The sequence below is a fragment of the Triticum urartu genome, chromosome 1A (assembly GCF_056163025.1).
Source record: "Triticum urartu cultivar PI428250 chromosome 1A, HENAU_Tu73, whole genome shotgun sequence".
Taxonomy (NCBI): domain Eukaryota; kingdom Viridiplantae; phylum Streptophyta; class Magnoliopsida; order Poales; family Poaceae; genus Triticum; species Triticum urartu.
In genome coordinates this window covers 18,734,154-18,758,464 of record NC_141873.1, presented here as the reverse complement: position 1 = coordinate 18,758,464, position 24,311 = coordinate 18,734,154, and the positions used below count along the sequence as shown (strand labels likewise).

Below are 24,311 nucleotides of genomic sequence, written 5' to 3'. Positions count from 1 at the left end.
ACGAGTAAAGAGACTTGCCGGTAACGAGATTGAACAAGGTATCGGGATACCGACGATCGAATCTCGGGCAAGTAACATACCGATAGACAAAGGGAATTGTATACGGGATTGATTAAGTCCTTGACATCGTGGTTCATCCGATGAGATCATCGTGGAACATGTGGGAGCCATCATGGGTATCCAGATCCCGCTGTTGGTTATTGACCGGAGAACGTCTCGGTCATGTCTGCATGTCTCCTGAACCCGTAGGGTCTACACACTTAAGGTTCGGTGACGCTAGGGTTATAGAGATATTAGTATGCGGTAACCCGAAAGTTGTTCGGAGTCCCGGATGAGATCCCGGACGTCACGAGGAGTTCCGGAATGGTCCGGAGGTAAAGAATTATATATATAGGAAGTCCTGTTTCGGCCATCGGGACAAGTTTCGGGGTCACCGGTATTGTACCGGGACCACCGGAAGGGTCCCGGGGGTCCACCGGGTGGGGCCACCTGCCCCGGGGGCCACATGGGCTGTAGGGGTTGTGCCTTGGCCTATATGGGCCAAGGGCACCAGCCCCAAGAGGCCCATGCGCCAAGAGAAGAGAAAAAGGGGAGAGTCCTAAAGGGGGAAGGCACCTCCGAGGTGCCTTGGGGAGGATGGACTCCTCCCCACCCTTGGCCGCACCCTTCCTTGGAGGAAGGGGCAAGGGCTGCGCCTCCCCCTCTCCCTTGGCCCTATATATAGTGGGGAAAAGGAGGAGCAAACCAATCTAAGGCCTGGCGCCTCCCTCTCCCTCCCGTGACACATCTACCTCCTCCCGCAGCGCTTTGCGAAGCCCTGTTGGAATCCCGCTACTTCCACCACGCCGTCGTGCTGCTGGATCTCCATCAACCTCTCCCTCCTCCTTGCTGGATCAAGGCGTGGGAGACGTCTCCGGGCTGTACGTGTGTTGAACGCGGAGGTGCCGTGCGTTCGGCACTTGATCATCGGTGATTTGAATCATGACGAGTACGACTCCATCAACCCCGTTCACTTGAACGCTTCCGCTTAGCGATCTACAAAGGTATGTAGATGCACTCTTCTTCCCCTCGTTGCTGGTCTCTCCATAGATAGATCTTGGTGACACGTAGGAAAATTTTGAATTTCTGCTACGTTCCCCAACAATTTTCTCATTCCTTGAAATCATCTGTGTCTCAGGTGCTGGCACTTCTTTCATATGGGACTGTTGTTGCTCTGTCATTGCCAAGAGGCAAATTAATTGTATAGTCTTTCATTTCCAAGAGGCGATATGTTTTATGGGGACCTTTATCACAAGATCCATGTTTACTCATTCCTCCTATATAGAGCTAACAATAGGTGTTGTATAGGTCATACAACGTGCTCCCCCATATACAATCTATTCGAGTCTTAGGTATTTTCATACCATGCTCCCCCAGATTACTCCATCTTCACTAAAAATGGGGTATCTTTAAACTTTACTAATTGGGTTTATTCTATTAAAACTTTCTTCTTTATGGTACTTTAAGCACCGTCTTAGTATTCCTTAGTCTGCTTTCGAAACTGTAAAAGATCCAGGAATACAGCTATTTCTTTTCGTTAGGGGTATTATTATGACCGTCGTACTCCCTAGACGATCACATTCTTCATTAATGGACCACTTTAGATGCATAATGTGCATCACATTATCTAAAGTATATGGGAGTTTCATCATTTTTAATTTATTTCATATTTCTTTCTCCCCCTCGAAATGTGGCAAGAACTTTTAAGCCACAATTTCGAAAACCATTCATAACTCTTGTGAATTGATGAAACTCTGATTATCTATTTCATTCATCTGATTACTTCATACGAAATGAAGTTATCCGTTAACTGGTATGGGAGTACTATTTCCTCATTCCATTTCAGAAACTCAACAGAGTTCTTTATCATTAGTACTTTTGCAAGTCACACTTGCATATCATTCTTATCTTTAGATTCGTCTCTAACTTTTATTCTCTTTGGATTTATTGAGTGCTTAATGACCGTTACACATGAGGTGTACGGTTGATGCTAGGAAAGCATAATAGCTACTCCATACTTTTCTCCCAGAGTGAGACACATTAAACGCACATGACTCATCATATCTTTCTCCTGTCATACAAGATAAGTCCTTTGTCAAATTTCTCCCACCATACAGGATTTTGGACATAATACTATGTCAACTTTACCCAGTTACGCATGTATTTTCCCAGACTTTTCCTGCCATGTGGGTTTTATCAAAATCATCTGTTCCCGCTATGCGGGTAATTCCCTGTAAGGGACATAAACGCCAGAATTGGCTCTTTTGACTGCATATTCCAAATTCAGAAATAAATCTGAATGCTCTTGGACACACATGCTTGATCCGACGTTGGTCAAATTAAACACGCATGTTGCTTGTTTCATCTCAAATCATGTTGACTGAAAAATCTTCTTCATAGAGAGTACATGAAAGACATTCGTCAACCAAGACTCTCAATGGTCTATCTCTTTTCTTTTCTTGGATTAATATCCAAGAATTCTTTTCTTTTGAAGCCATTCTTTAGAGAGAACATACTCCCTCACATTATGACCTTTTTTGGTCATCTTACGGGTCACAAGTACCCAGCAATTCGCTTTCGCGAATGAAAGCATGGAAAAAATTTAGTCTGAGAAAACTTAGCCAATAATCAACAATAATGAGCATAAAAAATAACCCTACGTTGGTCTGGTTAAAAAATATGCACGTTAAACTTTTTAAAACTTTCTTTTTATATTCTAAATAACCGTTGTGGTAGAATTAGAATAAAACATCATCCTTCTACATTAATTCCATATCACGGTTGGGCGGAAATGGAAGTTATGCATATAACTCATAAACAATGTGATGATAGTATTTCTGTTAAACAAATTTGCTAAGAAATCATCAGCGAAAACAAGAAATATGCATTTCTCTAGCTCAAGAGCATTTCTTCATCTTTATCTGTTCTCTGAAAATTGATCACTTTGATACAAAATTTATCGGAGATTTAAGCTTTTGAACATAAGACTCATAGAATTATAGTACTGTTATCATCAACGTTGGTCAGAAAATAACAATACCATATTTTAGCTTTAAAACAAATATCTTTCTTTTGTCATAGCGGAAGCTATCTGAATCTGATTTCACCCGCAGGGGAAAAACATTGCTAAGAACAGTTCTTCCAATTAAATTTTCCCGTTGGTTCCAATTTAATTTGAGGATAAAACTTTTACTTCGCAGCGGAAACTTTATAATATTCTATTAAGAAACAATTCTGTACTCTTTTACTCTCTAAGCAATTTTAACAGGTTGGTTCAAAATTCCATTAGGGAAGCAACAATTTAATCTTTTACTTTAGTTCTATTCACTTTTAAAAGAGCACATTTATTTTTATTTTGTAGCGGGAAAACATGAATAAAAAATCATGAACTTTATTCTTTTCAGAAACTTTTATTTTAATTTTCAGACACTTTTCTGTCACTTTTCTATTTTCTAGAAAAAATTTCATTGGATTAATTTGAATAGAAAAAAGTATATAAAAAATTTGCCCAAAACGGACAAAAAATAAAACACCACCAGCCGGCCAAACAGCCCCTGCGCGGCCCACGGCCTGCTGGTCGAGCGCCGTTCGGCCGCCCTAGCTCATCGGCCCATGGCCCACCGCGGCAGTGCGACAGCGGCCTGGTGAGTTCATGCTTTCGGCCCAATTGGCCCGGGGCGGCGCTAGGTCTTTGATCCTGACCGTTCTTTTAGATCAGACGGCCGGGCACGGTTTTCGGTTGGACAAAAACGGGAGACTCCCCCGATCCCGAAGCCTAGCCCCCATTTGCATCACGTCGCCACCCTTACCTGTCTCTCTCGATCTCTCTCTTTCTTTGCCGTCTTTGTCAGCCGACGGCGAATCAGGGGCAGCGCCCCGGCCGCCTGCGGCGGTTGCCACCGCACGGCGCCTCACCACCTTTTCTTTCTCAAGTTCTTTTCCCATGCACCGCAACCTACATGCAAGAGTGAAAGAGACAGAGACTCGACGGCCCCCCACTGGTCCCCTTGCCGGCGTGCGCGAGCACCTGAGGGTGAACACGCTGCCGTCAAGCGGCTCGGTGGTTGTGCCCATTGCCCCGGAATGGGTGGAGTTCTTCTTCCCTATCGCCTCAGCTTGAAGATGCGCGACGGGATCGAGAGGAATGGCGCGGCACAGCGGCGGCGCTTTCTTTTCCGTGATTTCTTTTTATTTGCTTTTGATTTGATCTCTACCCGAGAACCGATGCCTTTCCTTGCATCTGATACCAAAGTTATATCTAGGGGATCGACTAGGCTAGGGTTTCGGAGTAGATCGAACTATCTGTGATCTGTCTATGCATTTGTCTATGATCCGTGTGTGTGTTTGTGTGTGTGTGTGTGTGTGTGATGTAGAGAACAGATAGATGGGGAGGAGTAGAGGAGATACCTTCTCCTTGGCCTGAGGAGCTCCCGCCGTTGGCCATGGTGGGATGGTGAGAGCGGCGATGACCGAGAGTAGTGGTGGTGGCGGTGGGCTTCCCATCGCTTCAGCGCCTCCCTCTCAATCGGACTAGGGTTAGAAAAGTGGGGATACGGTGGCGGCGATGAACCTCGTACCTTGTGCCATGGTCCCCACCTCCTCTATATGGCACTCCGTGACAGGAGCCCACCAGCCTTGCTTGGGCTTCACGTCCTCGATCAGGGCGTGGGTCAAGGGTCCAATGGGCCTGCCCATTGGGGAAGAGATCAATCTAACAGCCATATCTTAACTGCATGTGCTAATTAACTGGCCACTAAACACATGACTAATCCTGGCAACTTGTGAATGCATCACTCAACTAATGACTGCTGATCCGCCCGCTGCACTACACACACTCTAGCTCTTTGTTTTGCGCTCTCTGCCGATCACGCCGCTGCGATGACTCGATACATATAACTAGCTAGAACTTAGTCGACTATACCAACTAACATGACACAAACACAAATAAACATGATATAATCATATACACTTAATACTAATAACAAGATTAGTTCCAACACGAGAGGTAACTGAAGATAATACGAGAAAAAACACGAGAGGATAGATAACAAATACATAGCCCTTGATGATAAAGTTGGATGGGTTAGGAGGTAAGGTTTTTTTGCCATGTTTTTTTATCACAGCTTGTTCGGTGTTAGAAGTATCTCATTGCTTGATGATTTCAGGAAAAGGAGAACATCGATCCCAGACGAGAGAACAACAAATGCTGAAAGGGCAACTGCACTGGAAAGATCACTAACAGGATTTGCTGGGAGCGATTTGTTGATGGCAAATAAATACTTGATGTGTGTCATGATGGGCTGGAGGGCAGCTGGGTTGAATTGATGGGCGCAGGGCCGTTTTAATTTGCCTTGCTGTGGAATTCAATGTATGTTGTCTGTCCACTGCTGACTTATTGATGTTGGGTGTGTGTGGTGCACACGTAGCGCGTTGTATTAATGGTGGGGCCAATAGCTCCTAGTATGCGACAACATATAGGTGAATTGGAAGGAGTACGATGGAGTTGACGAAAATAGCTCTTGTGCTATGTTTCAGAATCCCAACTAGCCAAGGCCCACCTGAGCGACTAAAATGGTCGTCAACGGGAGTTAGGTTATGTTTAAGACAGGTGTGTCCCACTTGGCAGTGCCTCAGGTGAAACGTGTGCCCGTGCCTGACTGGGGTCACCTGACTGAACCCGTGTTGCTCCCTCCTCTTCATTCTCAGCGGCGAGTCAGCGAGGGGGCTGATGCAGATGCACAAGAGGGCTCTGATGGTGTTGCAAGGGTTACTTCTGTTGATTGAAATTCAGTAGAATTAAATTACCCTATTGATTTGGTCATTGCACCAATGGATGACACTGTGATGGCCAAAAATTTGGCATTCGAGTAGATGATCAAGATAAGGAGGAGAATGATGAATCTAGTATGCCTAATGATGCTAACAGAGATTTATCCAACACAACCGAATAATCACAAATGGGAAATACTTGATGATTTCCATGTACTAACTTCAACAGGGAGACCGTATAATATGCAGTTGGTTGAATTTGTATCAACGTAGCATGAGAAACTGCATGACCCCAACAAGATGTTGGGGGATTACCCTTCTGTAGGAGCAATATTGCTACCAACTTATCCTCTTGACAAGTGATTCCGCAACACCATTCTGGGTATATACACAAAGTACTAAAATGCTCCACGGCCATTGCCTCCTCCAACCCGCATGGGATGATATCTTCCCGTGGGACCCTGATCTTGATCGTGCGCATTTTGTGTGTATAATTGGTGCACGGTCAAACGGGGGCGTCACAAACTCGCACCGAATGACACCCTAGTCGACGGATCTGGGTCGGAGTCAGATCCGCTGCCCGCCATGTCGGAGAAGGATGGAGATCGCCAGAGGTGAGCTCAGTGGTGGAGGAGAGTGGAGGGGAATGGAGTGAAGTGGCTAGGGTTAGGTCCGGTGAGCGGATGGGGAGGAATATATATGGGTCGGCTGAGCCAGCGTGGGCCGGGTCCAATGTGGCGGACGCACCCGAGCGCCCCATGTCCGCCCCATATTTACGCTGGATATGTCGAGTGCCTGTCAGTCCGGACGTTTGAGACCCATTTGAGGCTTCCGTTTAGGTCGCATTTTCATGACCTGCCAGGCCCCAAACGGACGTCCGTTTTGCCCGGATTCTGTCTGTTTGGGTAGGGCAATGGGGTCGTGTCCGGACTTGTTCTAGGATACGGTGGCCGTGCGCCCATCGCGTGGAAGCATCCTTTGGCCCCATCCTTCGACGACGGGCAATGTTGAGGCCTGGCGCCCGATGAGCCTGTGCTCGCCGGGCCGACGGCTGCACCAGAGAAACCCGTCGGACGGCAACGGCCAAGCATGAGGAGGGCGTGCACTTTGTTGACGATGGCCTCCTTCTCGTCGATCTCGGCCTTGCGCCGCGCGGCCTCCACCGCATCGCGCTCGGCGGCGAACCTGGCCGCGGCGGTCTTGCCCTTGACGGCCGCCCTCCGGTTCCTCCTCTTCGCCGATTCCGCGTCCATCTTGGCGAGCTCCTCCGGCGTGCATTCCGACCGCGGCTTTCTTGGACCCTTGGCCGCCTTCTTCTTCACCTTTCCGAGCGGATCGACGGCCAGGCCACCGGAATTCGGCGGGGCGTCGGCCATGGATGGGGGAGGGTGGGGGCAGGACATGGGAGGGTTTGGGGGGAAATGGCGCCAAATGGGGCGCGGGGGGTATTGCTTTGTGCCACCGACGGGCGGGCCAGGGGAGGACAAGCGCGCGCGTCCCATCCGTCCGCGCGCTGTCCGTTTCACCCCAAAAGCGGCGCAAACTTGGGCCAGGAATGGGTCGAAAGCGGACAGAAAACGGACAAAAGTCCGTTTGCGCCCGCGCGCTGGGCCGTCTGGTTTGTCCATTTTGCCTCAAACGAACGCACCCGGACAGGATGGGTCACGCGCTGGAGTTGGCCTTATTGATCGGATCGTCCGCACAAACGTTTGAGACATGTTTGGGGCAGTGACCAGCCAGCGGCAGTGCCCTGGCTTGCGTCCCATGGAATTCATGGCCTGCATGATGCACGTGGCGGGGACAAAGTTTGGTGTAGACACTGCCACACCGAAAGTCTCTGTCCCAACAGGGAATCACTATTTGGAGGGTCCATGAATTAACTCTCCTCTGGTCCTATATACTGCTGCTTGGCAAACAATCATTGCTCCCATACCCACTAGCTCTTCCTCCTCATCCAACCTCATACACAGTGCATATATACTGTTCTTGCATTGCTTTGCCGTGGGAAGGAAAAATCCGGCAGATCCCTCCGATGGAGGGGGCGGTGGCGGGCGCTGTTGTGACGGGAGCGATGAGGACGCTCCTGCCCAAACTCGCCGCCTTGCTGGGGAAGAAGTACAAACTGTCGAGGGGCGTGGAGAAGCAGATCTCGTCCATGAAAGATGAGATGAGCAGCATGAATGCTCTGCTCTTGAAGCTGTCCGGGGTGGAGGATCTCGATGTGCAAGACAAGGAGTGGCGTGACAAGGTGCGTGAGCTCTCCTATGATATGGAAGACTGCATCGACATCTTTAGGCATGAGCTCGATGGCGGTACCGCCAAGGGCTGGTATAAGCGCAGGCTCAAGAAGCTCAAGTCGCGCTACAAGATTGGCAAGCGGATCGAAGAACTCAAGGCTCAGGTGGTGGAAGCAAGAAATTGCTACAGTAGATATAAGTTGCAGGAGCGCGTTGGCTGTGCTCGGCCTCAGGACCATGCGAAAATTGACCCTCGTCTGCAGGCACTCTATGCAGATCCTGGCACCCTTGTCGGCATAGATGGCCCAAAAGGCAAGCTCGTGGAGTTGCTAAGGATGGAGGAGAACGCACCGCAACTGAAGGTGGTATCAGTTGTTGGATTTGGGGGCATGGGAAAGACAACCCTCACAAAACAAGTCTATGAGAAGATCAGGAGAGATTTCGATTGCACGGCCTTTGTGTCGGTGTCTCAAAATCCCAGCATGGTCAAAGTATTGTCAGATATACACAAAGGAGTTTGGAGCTGGGTGCCTTCAAGCCTGAATGACGAAGCCCAGCTCATCGACCGACTCAGGACACGTCTCCAAGACAAAAGGTATGCTCACTTGGTCACTTGAGATTTGATGTATGTCAGTATGATTAAATAGGAGTACTACTATGAAGTATGAATAACCTCGTGGTAACCTTGGAAGATTTGCCCAGTGGAGATACAGCCAGTTTCTTTACAGTCGTTTGCAATTAATTCTATTTGCTTGCTAATTTTTCTTATTGGGCTAGGTTAGTGTGCAGAATAGGAGGGCAGTGTAGTGTCATTATTAAATCTACCTAGCGCAGATCTTTACCATTAATTGTTTTTTTATAAACCAAATTCGTCATGGCCCACATAGAAAATCAGTATATTTCCTATTTTTAAAAGTATCAACTGAATGATACATAAAGATATATGATTTTTAGTGCCATTAACAATCTAAAATTGCGTTTCCATATTTAAGATATTGGCATCCTTGTTCATCCATGTTATCACTTGCATCAGTGTGAAATTTCTATTAAAATTTGTGAGCTTGCATAGTTAGCGATGTCCTAATCTTGATATAAATAATTATAATGAACAAACATGACCATACAAAGAAAGATTTAAGTAAGCGAAGCATAAATTATTTAAGCCCGGGCTCAAATAAGTCCAAAGTGATTAACACTCTCTCACCAAACATCAAAGAGGATGAATCCCATAGAGATTATCAAAATAACGACAACAAACAATCATGGCAAAAAGGGAAATATTTAGCTAATCATATCGCGAATTTTTTAAGCACAACCTTAAAAGAGTACATGTGATTGTGGCTCACTAACAAGCCTCTCACACACCTTTTATGACATGTAGATTCTTGTCTTATATCTAAATTAACACAGTGCTAGAAAACCGGGGATGGCGTTTTGGCTCCCGGGAGCATTTGCCCCCGGATGAACAGTACCTCAAAAAAAAGTGGTAAAATGGTTATTCTGAAAAAAAATTTGTGGCTCACTAACAAGCCTCTCACACCTTTTAACACAGTGCTAGAAAACCGGGGATGGCGTTTTGGCTCCCGGGAGCATTTGCTCCCGGATGAACAGTACCTCAAAAAAGTGGTAAAATGAATATTCTGAAAAACAATTGTGGATGTTTGTGTTAGTGTCACAAGCATGCTTGACAATTTTCATGTGAAATGGAGCAGTATTGTTTCGTCGGTGAAAAAAGAAATTTGGGTGACATTTTTGGGCAACACTTGGTGTTCAATTTGTTTTGTTTTTTGCACAGGCCAAAATGTTTAACCCGTTTGAATAAAACTTTGCAGATAGCAGTTGGATGAGGCTATGAATACATAAAAAAATATTGGGATTTTTTTTGACATTTCAAAAACCATTTTTTGCGTGCAGGAGCACATGCTCCCAAGAGCAAAATTGGATTTCCGTAGAAAACCTAGCCTCATATTTCCTCTTACTTGCACTTTGGTTTTTGACCGCTTGGGCTGTCTTACAATGGTCATCACATCACGGATTTATATAGGTCTAGACTTGTCCTCGTCTGTGAAATCAATCTCGGTATCATTTAACCACATAAATAGAAATCTGCGACTCTATACTGAATTTATTTTTTGTAATCATTCATGGATGTTGCATATGCAGCCAAAATTACGCTTATCTAACCCCTGCAGGGGTTCTTGAAAATATGCATAATTCACGATGATGCATTTGGCTAAAATTTATTTTAATTCCCCATAGTTACACATATTAATAACCTATTGCACTTTGAAACTCTATTAGTGTGATAAATTGTGTTTCATATTGTTCGACAGATACCTTATCGTAATTGATGATTTGTGGTCAAGTGGAGCCTGGGACGTTATTAAATGTTTATTTGTGGAAAATAATCTTGGCAGTAGAGTTATAACAACCACACGTAATGAAGATGTTGCTCGGCATTGCTGTTCTTCTTTCCGCGGCCATGTCTACAAGATCAAACCTCTTAATAATCTTGACTCAAAGAGATTATTTCATAGAAGGATTTTTCACACTGAAGATGCTTGTCCGGAGCAACTGAAGAGTGTTTCAGATGGAATTATAAAGAAATGTGGAGGGGTGCCATTAGCCATACTTAGTGTGGCCAGCATTTTGGCTAGCCATGAAGAGGTAAACTCAAGGGAAATCTGGGAGAAGATACATAATTATTTAGGTCTTCAACTGGAAGCAAACCCTGGTTTAGGGTGCATGAGACATGTGCTTAATCTTGGATATACAGATTTATCTCTGGACCTTAAGACCTGCTTGCTATATCTGGGAATTTTCCCAGAAGATTCTGAAATATTTAAGGACGATTTGGTGAAGAGATGGATAGCCGAGGGATTTATTCCTGAAAAGCATGGTTATGGTGGTCCAGAAGAGCTTGCAGAAAGTTACCTGAGTCAGCTCATCAATAAAAACATGATCCAGATAGGTGAGTTGGATGACTGCGGGCATGTCTTGTCTTGTCGGGTGCATGATTTAATGCTTGAATTTATCATATTGAAGTCCAGAGAAGAAAACTTTACTACTATAATCAATGACCCGCATAGCCCGAGCGGACATTTGGCGGTACGTCGGTTATCTCTCCAAGTCAGAAATTCAGATTGCAACGACCTTGTAGAAAACATGGATCTCACCCAAGCCAGGTCATTTAACTTTTGGGGTCCTGCCCATTGCATGCCTTCTCTCTCCAAGTTTCAACTTGTGCGAGTTCTACATCTTGATTTTTATGACTCCAAGAGAGAGCGGTACGATGCATCTTCCATAAGCAGCCTTTTTCAGCTGAGATATTTGAGGACCAGAGGCGCTCGGTGCAAGGAACTGCTGAAGCAACTGCGAACATTACAAAAATTGAAGACATTGGAGATAGTCGATGCAGATGATTATTTAAAGCTAGATGTTCGTGAGTTACCGTCGACGTTGTGGTATCTGATTGTCCCGGCAGGTGTGGATCTGATTGGTGGGATCGGCAGGATGACATCTCTCCGTACTTTGGCTGAATTCGAGATAATTCTGGATGATGTGGATAGAATGAAGAGTCTTGGTGATCTGAGCAATCTAAGGGAATTACAGCTATTCCGTTGCCAATATGGTATCGGAGATACTTGCGATTCTCTGCTCTCCTCCCTCCGCAGGCTGGGCAGCCTTCAGTCCCTAACTATCAGGGGTTCCCTCAACGTTGACGTCTTGACTTGTTGGTCCCCACCTCCACGCCATCTCCAGAGACTGCACGTGCTGGAATGCCCCTTCTCCACTGTCTCTGATTGGATCGCCCAGCTCGACATGCTCAGGAGCTTAAAAGTTGAAGTTGTGTCTCTGCAGAGGGATGGTGTTGAGGTTCTTGCCAGGCTGACCTTGCTGGTGCACCTTAGGTTGCACGTTACGGAGCATGTTCCGGAAGAAGGCGTGGTTGTTCCCGGTGGAGTGTTCCCAAATCTCACGGATTTTTGTTTCAGATCTCTAGTGCCTTGCCTCAAGTTCGAGGCAGGGGCAATGCCGAGGGTTCAGAGTCTCACCATACAGTGTTATGCACAAGCAGCCCGGCAAAGCGATGGTATACTTGATGGCATCGAGCACCTGCGGAGCCTCAATGCATGTAAGGTGCATATTTACAAGCGGAGGGACTTCCTTTCTAGGTTCCTACGTTCTCGACCGCCACACGTGGAGGAGCTTCCAACGACGTGGGACATGCAGAGTTTGGAGGCTGCCGTCAGGGTGGCCATCAGCAAACATCCTGGAAGCCCAGATATTAGCATATCATATGTGTAAAGTGGCACAGCACCGTCGTCAAGAGCGGAGGTCAAAGTGGTACGTACGAGCCAAAACTATTCATGCTCTTGTACTACTTTGATCTCTTCTTTCAGTTGTATGAAAAAGCTCAACATGTTTTTATTATCCAAATGCAGCACTCAATTTTTCTTGGAAGATCTTTCTGTTCTAATCCTATTGGTCCTGGTCGTGAACCCTTAGTCTTGTTGTTCTCCCGTCTTTGGTTCCTACTATAATCTGACAAAACTCCCTATCTCATATACTGATTTGCAGGGTATATGAATGCAATGGGGGTGCTGTATATATGGAGAGTGCCGCTCGGCTATACCGATCTACATTGTCAGTGTCATCGTAATTTCAGTATATTTCGTGTGGCTTGCCTATATTAATCTGAAAGGACATGTGTGTTTTGTCCTTAAGCCATGGAACTTCCGGATTAAGCGATTCCTAGTCTTCAAAGTTTGTCAGCTCTGTAAAATAACAAGAAGCTTTGCCCTCATTTGGGCAGAATTTCTCTTGCGAACATCAGTGTTTTGGATTGTTGGAGTGGCATATATGTAATCTAAGACCAAATGGTTGCATATTTTATATCTTGGAACTTCAATTAGCCACCTTGTTGCCTATTTTGCTTGTGCTGTTTTTAGTCTGCACCGATCATGCTTCACTACCAGAAACTGAAACATTTCTGCGCATCATCTACTTTCTCATTTATTTTGGGTGGGTTCGCAGGATGGCGTGGTCTGGAATGGCTGCCCAGCTTCTAGGGGCGCGTGGTCTAACTAGTTGGCCTTTGTTGTCTACGTGTGTGCTACTGGGGGGTGCGTGGTCTGACTAGTGGGCATTTGTTGTGTGTGCGTGTGCTGCATTGATGGGGGCATTCTCGTCCGCTTTCAGCTGCCAATTTCATTCGGATGCGTGGGAGGCGAGACACGGCACCGTGGAATGCAGGAGATGGAACCGCAGAGATCAAAATGGTACGTAGGAAGAAAAAAAACATTCATGCTCTTGTGTTAGAATTAATGCGAGGCGCGTAGTTGATCATTCGAGGAACAATCAATCACAGCACGATGACGACAACAAGTTTTGTTAACGAGGTTCGGCGAACTCGCCTATTCTCTGGGGCCAGGGGCGGAGCCCAGTGGGCCGACCCTGTGGCACAGGCATCAGGGTCCAAAAATAATTTTAGTAGTAACCGTCACATAAAAGGCCCTGGGCATCAGGGTGGCCCGGCAGCAGTGCATCAGGGCCCGTCTTCTCGTGCTCTAGTTACCGCGGCCCGGCAGGCCTACAACCCACGTCAGGTTACGCCCGCAACCCCCAATCACGCACGCACATCGGCAAACGCGCTGATTCGATCGACTGATTCGGTCCCGTAGACGTGTATGCCTGGCGGCTGGCACACCGTACGCAGCGGCCACCAATCGACGACAAGCCGACGACGCCTGCCAGTGCAGCGCCCACGTCCAGGTCTCACGGCCACACGACCAGGCCACCACACCGTAATTTCCTAGCTCTCTCTTATCAATCTGTTTCTTCGTCTAGATTAACTTTATAAGTCAATCCGGATTCTGCCCCGTTATCCTTTGTCTTTGCTGCTGTTTTTAAAGATTTCTATTTTGTGTCTTGTCTGACTTGAGGCATTGGCTATGGTTTTAAATTCTAATTTACTCAATTCGCTATGATAATTTTCAATGACTAGAAAGTGAATATACTAAAAGCTAATGTTCAAATATTTAGCTACTTAAGCACTCTCAATTGGCCATTCTACTAGGTTCCACCATAAAACCTAATCTTTGTAGGCTACTGAAACTTGGTCTAATTTGAAAATGCGAGACATATTTTTCAAGATTTTTCCTTTGTTTTATTAAGAATTTTGATTGTTACATTTTGTATTATATATTATCTTATATTGTGTGTGATGATTTATGATAGAAGTTAAAAAAAACACTTCTATTTAGTACAACATTGCTTAAGTTTTTTACGTCCTGTTAAAGACTTAAAGTGGTGCATCAGGGTGGCGTTGGTTCCAGCTCCGCCCCTGTCTGGGGCAATAACTACGGGCGCTCCTCCCGAGATAGCGCAACACCAGCCACCCTGGCGCCAGTACAAACCGCCGGCTCCCCTTGTGTGCCTGTCGCTATCTAGTCGTCATCAGTTACAATGTGGAGTGCCCCCTCATATATAAAAGGCCAAGGGTACAACATGCCCGACTCCGACACTACAAATATCTTACCCACATGACAACACCAAGTCCAAACGTAACCCAACTTATACACAATGTTCGACACAAACACAGTGATCACGACTTCGGGCAGCTTCTTCCGATCCGGACACTCAACACCGGCAACCCTGGCGCCGGCACAAACCGCCGGCTCTCCCTTGCGTGCCTGTCGCTATCAGTCGTCATGGGTTACAACGTGGAGTGCCTCCTCATATATAAGAGACGAAGGGTATACCATATGCAGCAGTTAGATTCTGACACTACACATATCCTACCCACAGTACAATACGAAGTCCAAAGATAACCCAACTTGTACACAATTTTCGACACAAACACAGCAGTTAGATTTTTCGCGTGGCCTTGAATTCAGGAGATCCCCCAGTTCTAATTCTATTAATTTTGGTCATCTTGTCCTCTGTTCCTACTAATCTGACAGAACTCTTTATCTCATATACTCATTAATTTGCAGAAGTATATTAATGCATTGGGGGTGCTATATATGTACGGAGAGTGTGGCTCAGCTATAACGATCTACATTGTTGTCAGTGCCGTCGTATTTTCACTAATTTTTCATGTGGCATGTTGCCTATATTTTATCTGAAAGACAAGTGTGTTTTGTCCTTAAACTATGGAACTTCCCGAGAGAGGAATTTAATGTGTAGTCTTGAGCTTTTGAACTTGGACAGCTCCGTGAAATAACAAGAAGCTTTGCCCTCACCTGGGCAGAATTTCTCTTGAAAACATCAGCGGTTTGGATTGTTGGGATGGCATGTAATCTAGTAGCAACTTTATCTTGGAACTTCAATTGGCCCTATTTTGCTTGTTCTGTTTGTACTCTGCACTGGTCATTCTTAATTCATATTTTTTTAGCGGACTATCATTGAACAGTACAATTGCATATTGTTCCACCGTGAATGCATGGTAGAGTTGGATATTATTCTCCCCATAAATGACTATACTAAGTACGGATCACTAATTCATACTCATCATTCCAACCATCTCGGTTGAGCGGGCGACGGCGGACACCCTGACGCACGTTCCAAATCTCCATTGATCCAATTAGTTCAAAGCTGGATAGGCTGCTATTGCTAATATCCAGCTCAAAAACCTGCCGGTGTCCAAGCCTCATATCCAGCTTATATATAATGTATGAATAAATTTCAAACGGTGTCCAGAGACACCGGCTAGCTTTACCTGCCTCCGTCCCTGCCATCTTCCAGAGTCCTGCAACATCGATGGTAAACAACGTGAATGCTAATCTTACATTCTTAAGAAGTTGATCCCCACTACTATCAATTCTCTCAACATGCAAGTTGTCCACATCAGCATCCATTCTCGTGCGGCCATGTCAGCACTAATCCTCCAGGCTCCAGCCGCATGGTTTTCCATCGCTAATCGCTTAACTCAGCGAGCTGGGCTGCACGAAGCTACTCTTTTGCAACTGGGCTACGTTCCATCTTGCTGGGCTTGGTCATACATGTATGTACCTGGCCCATCTACCTGCTTATCGCATTAGGTCGTTGAGTGTTCGTTTTGCTCAAAAAAATGGTCGCTGCGTGTTCGTCTTCCCTGTCGCTCTGTCTTCTGGTCAGCACCGCCATGACCGACATGCTCTCGGCTCTCCATTCTTCTCCTTAAAACGACACCAAAAAATACTTATGAAACGGAATCATTCATCGCCTCTCAATACCTCAGGCCCCGTTACCCTACAAATACGGAAGAAACTGCTAGATTTAACTGAGCACAACCGCCGCTTATCCTCAAAAGACAACCCTTTCATCTCCCGATTAACTCCCCCGTCGATTGATTTCTTTTCCATACCCATCTTCATCTTCTCCACCTCATTTTCTTCTTCTCCACCGAATAAATGGAGTAACTGACAAAGTTGTTCTCTCCACAATAAATAGTGCCTCTGCTGGAGAGGATTAGTCATGTATTCAGATTGAAGTCCCCGATGTGGATCCCCGTCGCTGCTGGTACAAGTCTAGAGGAGGAGGCGGGGGTTGGAAGCTTCTAGAACTAGCAGCCCCAGGTGGGAGACGCAGACGCTGCCTCCGGCCGTAGCCACGCGGCCTACGGCGTCGCCCTCTTCTCCTACCTGGCCATGTTTGGCAACTCCCCAGTGGCCGGCACCTAGACGTCGTTCTCGAGTTCGCCATCGCCCAGTACATCAAGGTATTCACACACATTGACACATGGTAAATCTCATCTCGCGCCCGACCCACCCTACCTCGGCATCTACACCAAGCTGACCACGCAGCGCTGGCACTTTGCCGACATGCTCGCGGCCACCACCGGCTCGAGGCTGGGAGGGCTGTAATTCCTAATTGAGCAGCGCCCGTGGTTGCCGAAGACGAGGGTAGAGGCCGCCACCACAGCCACTTCCTGCAGGACATAGATGCGGGCAGAGATGAGCTCTGTCGCAGCTCCACAATTTAGATCTCGGCATGAGGTCCGGTCCTCCGGCACGGGCGCGGGTCGGCCTCCCTTCTGACGGCTCTCCCATGTTGTTGTTCTGCTGCTAGCGTGGGAATTGATCTGGTGCCAAGTTGGTTTATATTTAAGATGACATATCAAGTATCACACATCTGGTAAGCTATTTTCCTTGCTACTCTTCGATATGACAATTCTGCTTGGCTATGTTATGCACGTGAAGCTTCTTGCTTGCCTGATTGTTTGATTCAGATTGGTTGGTTCATTCTTGATTTGTTCTTGCAGATGTGTGCAAATCATTAATATTGCTGCTGTTGTTCACAGAATAGGCTGCATCGAATGCATGATCACAATGGATAAGAAACCAATGTAAATCATCAAGACTTAGTTCATGCTTTTTGTCTCATGTTAAATTTTCCTAACTTGCATACATTTCTCCTTCTATGTGCAACAGCTGCTGGGCTGTATTCCTTCTTGCAAGTTGCAATCCGAAAGATGGTTATTCAGATAACATAAGCGAGGATACTGTTGGATTTTATCAGTTCACATTAAAAGTTTCATCACACATTCTCGGTTACCTTTTACAAATTATTGGCTGGTATAAAAAATGATGTGATTATTTAGTGGAAACCCTTCAGGAGAAAATGTATTCATTGTGTTCTTAATTGTGTCTGTTTCAGGCGTTATCTGAATGCGGCGATGAAGATCATAATACATAATGCTCTTAATTCTCATGCAAAGATAAACTATTTATAAAAAAATAAAAGACAAGAAAGAAATAAAATAACGAGGTAAAGTTGTTTTCATATACTCAATTGCTTGAATTGTATAGATTATCCAGTACTAATTGTGACTGGAATCAAGCATATTTTTCGGCATGCTTCGGTTTAACTATCTGCTAAGAATTGCACTCAATTGTATGTCATCTCCATGAATTATCCATTGGATTTAGCTGTGTTCTCTTAATCAAATAGTTAAAATTAACTTTACATAAACCTTCCTTCAAATATTTTACTGCTAACAAATTCAAACTTTCTGTGGTGAACCAATACATTATTTACAACAATTTTTAAGCGGAGGTCCCGCCGCAACGCGTGGGGAATCATCTAGTTAACCTAGAGCCCAGTGTCAGTTTCTGTTTTTTCCTTATAGTATTGCAGAAAAGGAAAACCAAACGGAGTCCAGTTGACCTGAAAATTCACGGAGATAATTTTTGGACCAGAAGAAGCCCACGAAGTACCGGAGATGGGCCAAAAGAGTCCGGAGGCAACCACGAGGGTGGGGGCGGGGCCTACCCCCTGGGCGCGCCCCCTACCTCGTGGCCACCTCGGGGACCCCCCTGACTTGTTTCCGACTCCAACTTCCGGAAAGAAACCTAGATCGGGAGTTCCGCCGCCGCAAGCCTCTGTAGCCACCGAAAACCAATCTAGACCCGTTCTGGCACCCTGCCGGAGGAGGGAATCCCTCTCCGATGGCCATCTTCATCATCCCGGCACTCTCCATGATGAGGAGCGAGTAGTTCACCCTCGGGGCTGAGGGTATGTACCAGTAGCTATGTGTTTGATCTCTCTCTCTCTCTCTCTCTCTCTCTCTTATAGTTGGATCTTATGATGTTTCTCCCCCTCTACTCTCTTGTAATGGATTGAGTTTTCCCTTTGAAGTTATCTTATCGGATTGAGTTTTTAAGGATTTGAGAACACTTGATGTATGTCTTGCATGTGCTTATCTGTGGTGACAATGGGATATCACGTGATCGAATTGATGTATGTTTTCGTGATCAACTTGCGGGTTCCGTGACCTCGTGAACTTATGCATAGGGGTTGGCACACGTTTTCGTCTTGACTCTCCGGTAGAAACTTTGAGGCACTCTTTCAAGTTATTTGTGTTGGTTGAATAGATGAATCTGAGATTGTGTGATGCATATCGTATAATCATACCCACGGATACTTGAGGTGACATTGGACGTTCCAATGAAGGACAACAAACCGATAAAACTCCTTCACAACTTCAGCAGCTTTTATCTCATAGGCTTCGATTATAATGAGATCTGGCGTGTCTTTAATGATGCAACGATTATAGGAATTAGCCAAGCTACTAAAGATATGTATGTACAAAAGTTGCCATTTGCTGGAAACTATAATGCAATTAGCCAGAACTACTTGGAGTTAATTGTTGGTTTTAGAGGTCAATGCGATACTTACAACAATCTTGCTGGCTTTGGAGGTACCACAACGGAGGGGCAGCTTATTAGATCACTTTGTAGGACAATCATCACAGTACCTGAGTCCACCTGATTCTACTTTTTGCAACAATTCAACCTCAGAAGCTTTTATTCCGGCATTTTCGATATTGGTTTGGACAGTCCAGTGCAAGAGGACCAGGAATACAAAAATTTGTCTTTCCATTTGACCAGTTGGGACCTATACTCCACGATCAGTAAAAATGGAGAAAATTCTTTCAGTATCACTTCAGTCTCAACATCAGGGATATATTCATTCAATGATATAATGAATTTCATCGCCTTGGCCACAAATAAAGATGTTGTTGCAGAGAAAAGGATGCTTGAGCATGAAGGAGAGAAAAATCACAACAACAATGATAATCACATTGATGATAACGAGAGGGGTGACCAAGATCAGGACAACGATGAAGAAGATGCTCAAGATAACAGAAGGCTTGTCCAGGATAATACGGAGAAGACATGGTTCTACCAAGCCCCGGTATTGGCTTATGTCCCGAAGCGACAAAACAAAGTGCTGGTATGACATTCTCTTTAACAAGAGCACTATCACACTAGTGGGTTCATATGTTGTTTACATGTGCAACTAGGACAGTTCTTACTCTTGGAGCACCATCCAATTTTCGCAGGGCCCTTGATGTTTAAAAAAAACACTACAATTTTATATTAGAACATTAAGTGATTTTCCCCGGTTCTAGCATTGCACCTTTGTTTTGTAATAAGATAGTATTGTTTCTTTTCTTCAAAAGGCAAAACTCATGTGTATCGCTCTGTTGTAGTTAATTTTACAGCAACTCTTTGCATACCAAAAGGTCCCCTATCGAATGACAGCATATGGACCACTGTTTTCTGTCAAAACTTTGATGTATTATAGACAACCACGGCACTTGTAGTATGATGACCACAATGCAAAATTTCCAGATTGTATCCAAATCCATGTGTTAGTGCATACATATTTTTTTTGATGTACTTTCTTGAGTTGTATGCTAGTTTATTCATGTAACTGAGATGTTGTTTTCGCATGGGTACTGAACTGTCAGCTTGTGAAAATTCTGTTCAGCAAGTATTACAGTATTGCTGATCTACTTGTTAGTGCATTTGTGCTACACATATTCACTGTGTTTGCTGTAATTTTACATTTTGACTTGTATGCAGATACCAGAACTGGGCTTTGAGATCCCTCCAGAAGCCCAGCACGGAACACTTTCAACAGTAAGCTTCATCGTTTTCTGTATATAATTCTGGGGAGATTATTTCTTTTATTGGTAATTCACCAAGTTTTTGGGTTACTATAGGTGGAAGGGAGCGATATACGAGCTGTTGATGAGTTAGAGGCACTGCAGGATGAAACAAAGGTGAAGCTTGTGGCTTGTATGCTGTGTTTTTTAATTACAGTTGAGCCACCTAGTGATGCACTAATCGTCTTTTTCGGGACCTGCAAAAATTGGATCCTCAATAGGCTGAAGCTATCGATCAGTTTTTCATGAAATTGAGATCTCTTGGGTCACTGGAAGCTGCTTCTTATCCTTCTGGGAAGGGCTTCATTGAGAGCGGGTAGGTTCTTTTGTAGCCTTCAGAGTTCATATTGTTTGAGATGAGAATTTTTGGATTCTTGAAATTTCTTTGCCATGAAAGACTTAGTTCTAAGCATATCTTTACTTCAAACTACTTTGATTTTCTCCTTTCTGATCATATAATAAAAAGAAGTTATATGACAGGACATCTGAGCATCAAGCAGCACTCAGTTTTTTGCTGAACCAACCAAAGAACTTAGAGAGTCTTCTCAGGATGCTTCAATGGTGGGAGCATGCTCTGGTGGGATGAAAATAATTCCACATGGTTCGGTTGGAACTGTTGCTATCACTCAGGGAAACTCTAATGAAATCAGTGCAGTACTGTGTAGATATTCAGCACCAGAAGAGGTACATCTCTTCAGTTGCCTAAAAATCATGTCAACAAATAAGATTGTTTGTACCTTACAAAATTCACCCGGCAGGTTGGTACTTTGCCATCAGCATGTGTTGCATGTGCTAGTGAGTGTGCCAGTCTGATTATTTTCTTCAAGTACAAGTATCTTTTTCGCCTTAAATTTCAATCTCAGAAACAGATTATACATAGTGTTTCTGTCATGGTAGCTTTGGTTATGTGATCGACCCTACTATATGGAGGGACAATGCTGCAAGTGATCAGTATTGATATGATAATCTCCTTGACCTTTAGTAGAAATCCCATATTTTCGGGAGGTAATTGTTACGTCTACAACATGTGATCTGTGTGGTTATTGCACCTTAGAGATCAGTTACAGTGCCATATCTGATGATTAATGATTGTACATGTCCAGAGTGGGGTACTGTTTGCTTCTTTGGGTCCTTTCCCTCACATTTTTTTCTTGAACTGAACTGTATCCAATGTTTTCAATTAAGTTGCTTCCAATGGTTGTCTAATAGGTGGACAAAGTTGATATGCAGTCAGCACATCTGCGGTTCTAGTAATAGTAGTTGCTAGTTCTAGTAAGATATTGCTCTTGTGGATAAAAAGATGCTCTCGACTAACTGTTGTATCCAGGACTGGTTGAAAACATGCATGTGCTTTTGAAAAGCTACTACACCACCTAATGAAGCCATGGAAACCCCCTATGTGTACCCTATTTTCTTTTCTTGGTGTGTGGATTTAGTATATGCATGGTCATCTTGTTCTCAAGAAATGACTTCTTTATGCTTGAGTTTTCAGGTCGCTGTTGCAGAAACTGCCAAGGAAATGGTGTCTGAGTTGATGCTGAAGCTCTTGTGCGGCCCTGACATCGTGGAGCTTGCAGTCGGCGCAGAGTGTGCACAGGATTGGAATCCAGCCACAGTAGAAGACTGCCATCGACCGTCATCATCTCACCATCATCATCACCACGATCTTGACGATGGACAGCATGAGTACCCACTTGGCCGAGTTGGGATCGAGGCATAGTTGCGTGTGGCATTCGTCCGTGAAAACAGATGAGTGATATGAGTGTGCACAGGATTGGAATCCAGCCACAGTAGAAGACTGCCATCGACCGTCATCATCTCACCATCATCATCACCACGATCTTGACGATGGACAGCATGAGTACCCACTTGGTCGAGTTGGGATCGAGGCATAGTTGCGTGTGGCATTCGTCCGTGAAAACAGATGAGTGATATGAGTGAGAGGCATTCATTCATTGTAACTGGAGTATACTGGAGTAACTGGACTCACACATGAGTCTTCCGAGTAGAGTAGGACTTGGAACCCACAAACCCAGTGCTGCAGGGAAGAAGCAACCGTGCCGCGCGTGGCAACTTGTATATAGCAACTCGTTTCGACCGACACACTAGCTAGCTAGCTAGAATGCGCACAGTAACTTGTACACACACAGCCACACACATGAGCTTCCTTTATTTTCATCTTCCTGAGTTGGTTAGATGTCCTTGAATGTCCTGTGTGATGCTGCTATTGCAAAATGTTGATGCTCTCTTCTCCTGGACATTGGACCCGGGTGGTCTGGGAGATATCTCGATGTAGGCCGTAGGTGTACCTGTCGGCTGCATTCGTTCTGTGAATTTTCGGGTATGTTGTGTGTAGTCTTTCAGAAAGAGGAAAAAGCCCTCCATCGGAGTTGGAGAGATGGATGGCCCTCTCCAAAATGCTTTCAGAAGCTATCAACCTCCGTCTCACCAGATTAACAAAGTAGCAATGAATGGTTTTTATCCAGGTAGCAATGAATGATCAACCCTGGCCTCTCTGAGACAGCTTCGCAGGTGCGCTATGCACCATGATCTCACCTACATGCATGTCCGACAGAGTAAAAGTCTCCACCCTCGGCATGATCTCACCTTTGGAGCTCCCAAACTGACCAAAGCCGGTTGCCGCTGAAGAAAACGAAGATCGAGTGCCGCTCAAGTCCATTGATTAGTCTTTGTTGATTTCCTTTCATTCCGGGAAATGTATGCCTCGCCAGATAACTCAATCCAAAACCTGAGCTTAGATGCACCCGATCAGCAGTACAATCACCAAAAAAAATAAAAAAATATCAAATTGTTTCGTGGTGCCAGATGCTCCTGCGAGTGAAGAACTCCATGCAAAATTTTATCAAATTGTTTACTATATTTCGTGCTGCAGTCCATTGATTAGTCTTTTTTAGAATTTTTGGATTTCTTTACTATATTTAGTGATTTTACTGTTCAGGTCGAGGCTATCTGAGCCCGGGAGCCCGCGTTCCATTTTCATACAAGGAACACGAAAGCAGAGCAAGTAACAAAGTTTTCACACGCAATTCTTATGTCCAGGCTCTAGCAGAGCAGGGAGAAGGAACTAAAACTAAAGGCACAAGGGGAGACTGAGCTGTCCCCTTACAGCTCAACAGTTTATTACAGCTCCAACGAAACAAATACAGTAGAGTAAACTAAGTGGTTTTCAGCAGGACAGTAATGGCGTCGCAAACAAGCGTCAGAAAGACTGGTACTGCACCACCTCGCCAGCAGCTCCCCAGTTCAGCACTTCAGCATCACGTAGCATCAGCTTCATCGGCACCGCCTCAAGTTGGTGTGAAAGCTCGTCCCCAATCCGCTTGATAGCTTGCAGAGGAGGAGGAGGCAGGTCCAGTAGAGTGATAGGGCTCGGCGCCACCTGAGCTTTTCGAGATTTCCCAGGGCTGCTTGTATGATTCCCTCTAGTGCTTTTCGGCAGCACAATAGAGGTTAAATGCATGGGGATCAGAAACACCTCCAGTGTTACTTCCCATGTTTTTCACCCCCACAGTCAGCTGCAAAGGAGAGTTGAGAATCAAAGAGATCTGTTGAGAGATCTTTTTTTATCCCCTCCAGAGTATCTTCTTTGAGTATGAGATTAAAGTGTACCTGCCACCAGATCTGTTTAATGTCAGACCACAAGAGATTATTTGTAGTCAGAAGCAATGACACATTTGACCTGGCATTCTTCATAAGTTCAACTTGTCATTCTTCTCAAGTTCCACATGAATGATGGCCTTCAGCCATGCCTTGTATATACATCTACCAATTTCTGTCAGCCAATGACATACTAGTAGTAGATAACA

At 45.1% G+C, this 24,311-nt stretch overlaps 1 protein-coding gene across 2 annotated transcripts; it reads left to right on the top strand.

Annotated features, from left to right (window-relative positions):
• Positions 1-7,721: 7,721 nt before the first annotated feature.
• On the top strand, positions 7,722-12,976 carry LOC125543050 (disease resistance protein RGA5). Of its 2 annotated transcripts, XM_048706302.2 has the most exons (4): positions 7,722-8,209; positions 8,309-8,640; positions 10,379-12,392; positions 12,627-12,976. In XM_048706302.2, the coding sequence occupies exons 1-3, from the start codon at positions 7,841-7,843 to the stop codon at positions 12,351-12,353; spliced, it is 2,676 nt and encodes an 891-aa protein (XP_048562259.2). In that variant the 5' UTR covers positions 7,722-7,840; the 3' UTR covers positions 12,354-12,392; positions 12,627-12,976. The 2 variants fall into 2 exon arrangements, with proteins under 2 accessions (XP_048562259.2, XP_048562254.2); XM_048706297.2 differs by having other exon boundaries at positions 7,722-8,640.
• Positions 12,977-24,311: the final 11,335 nt, after the last annotated feature.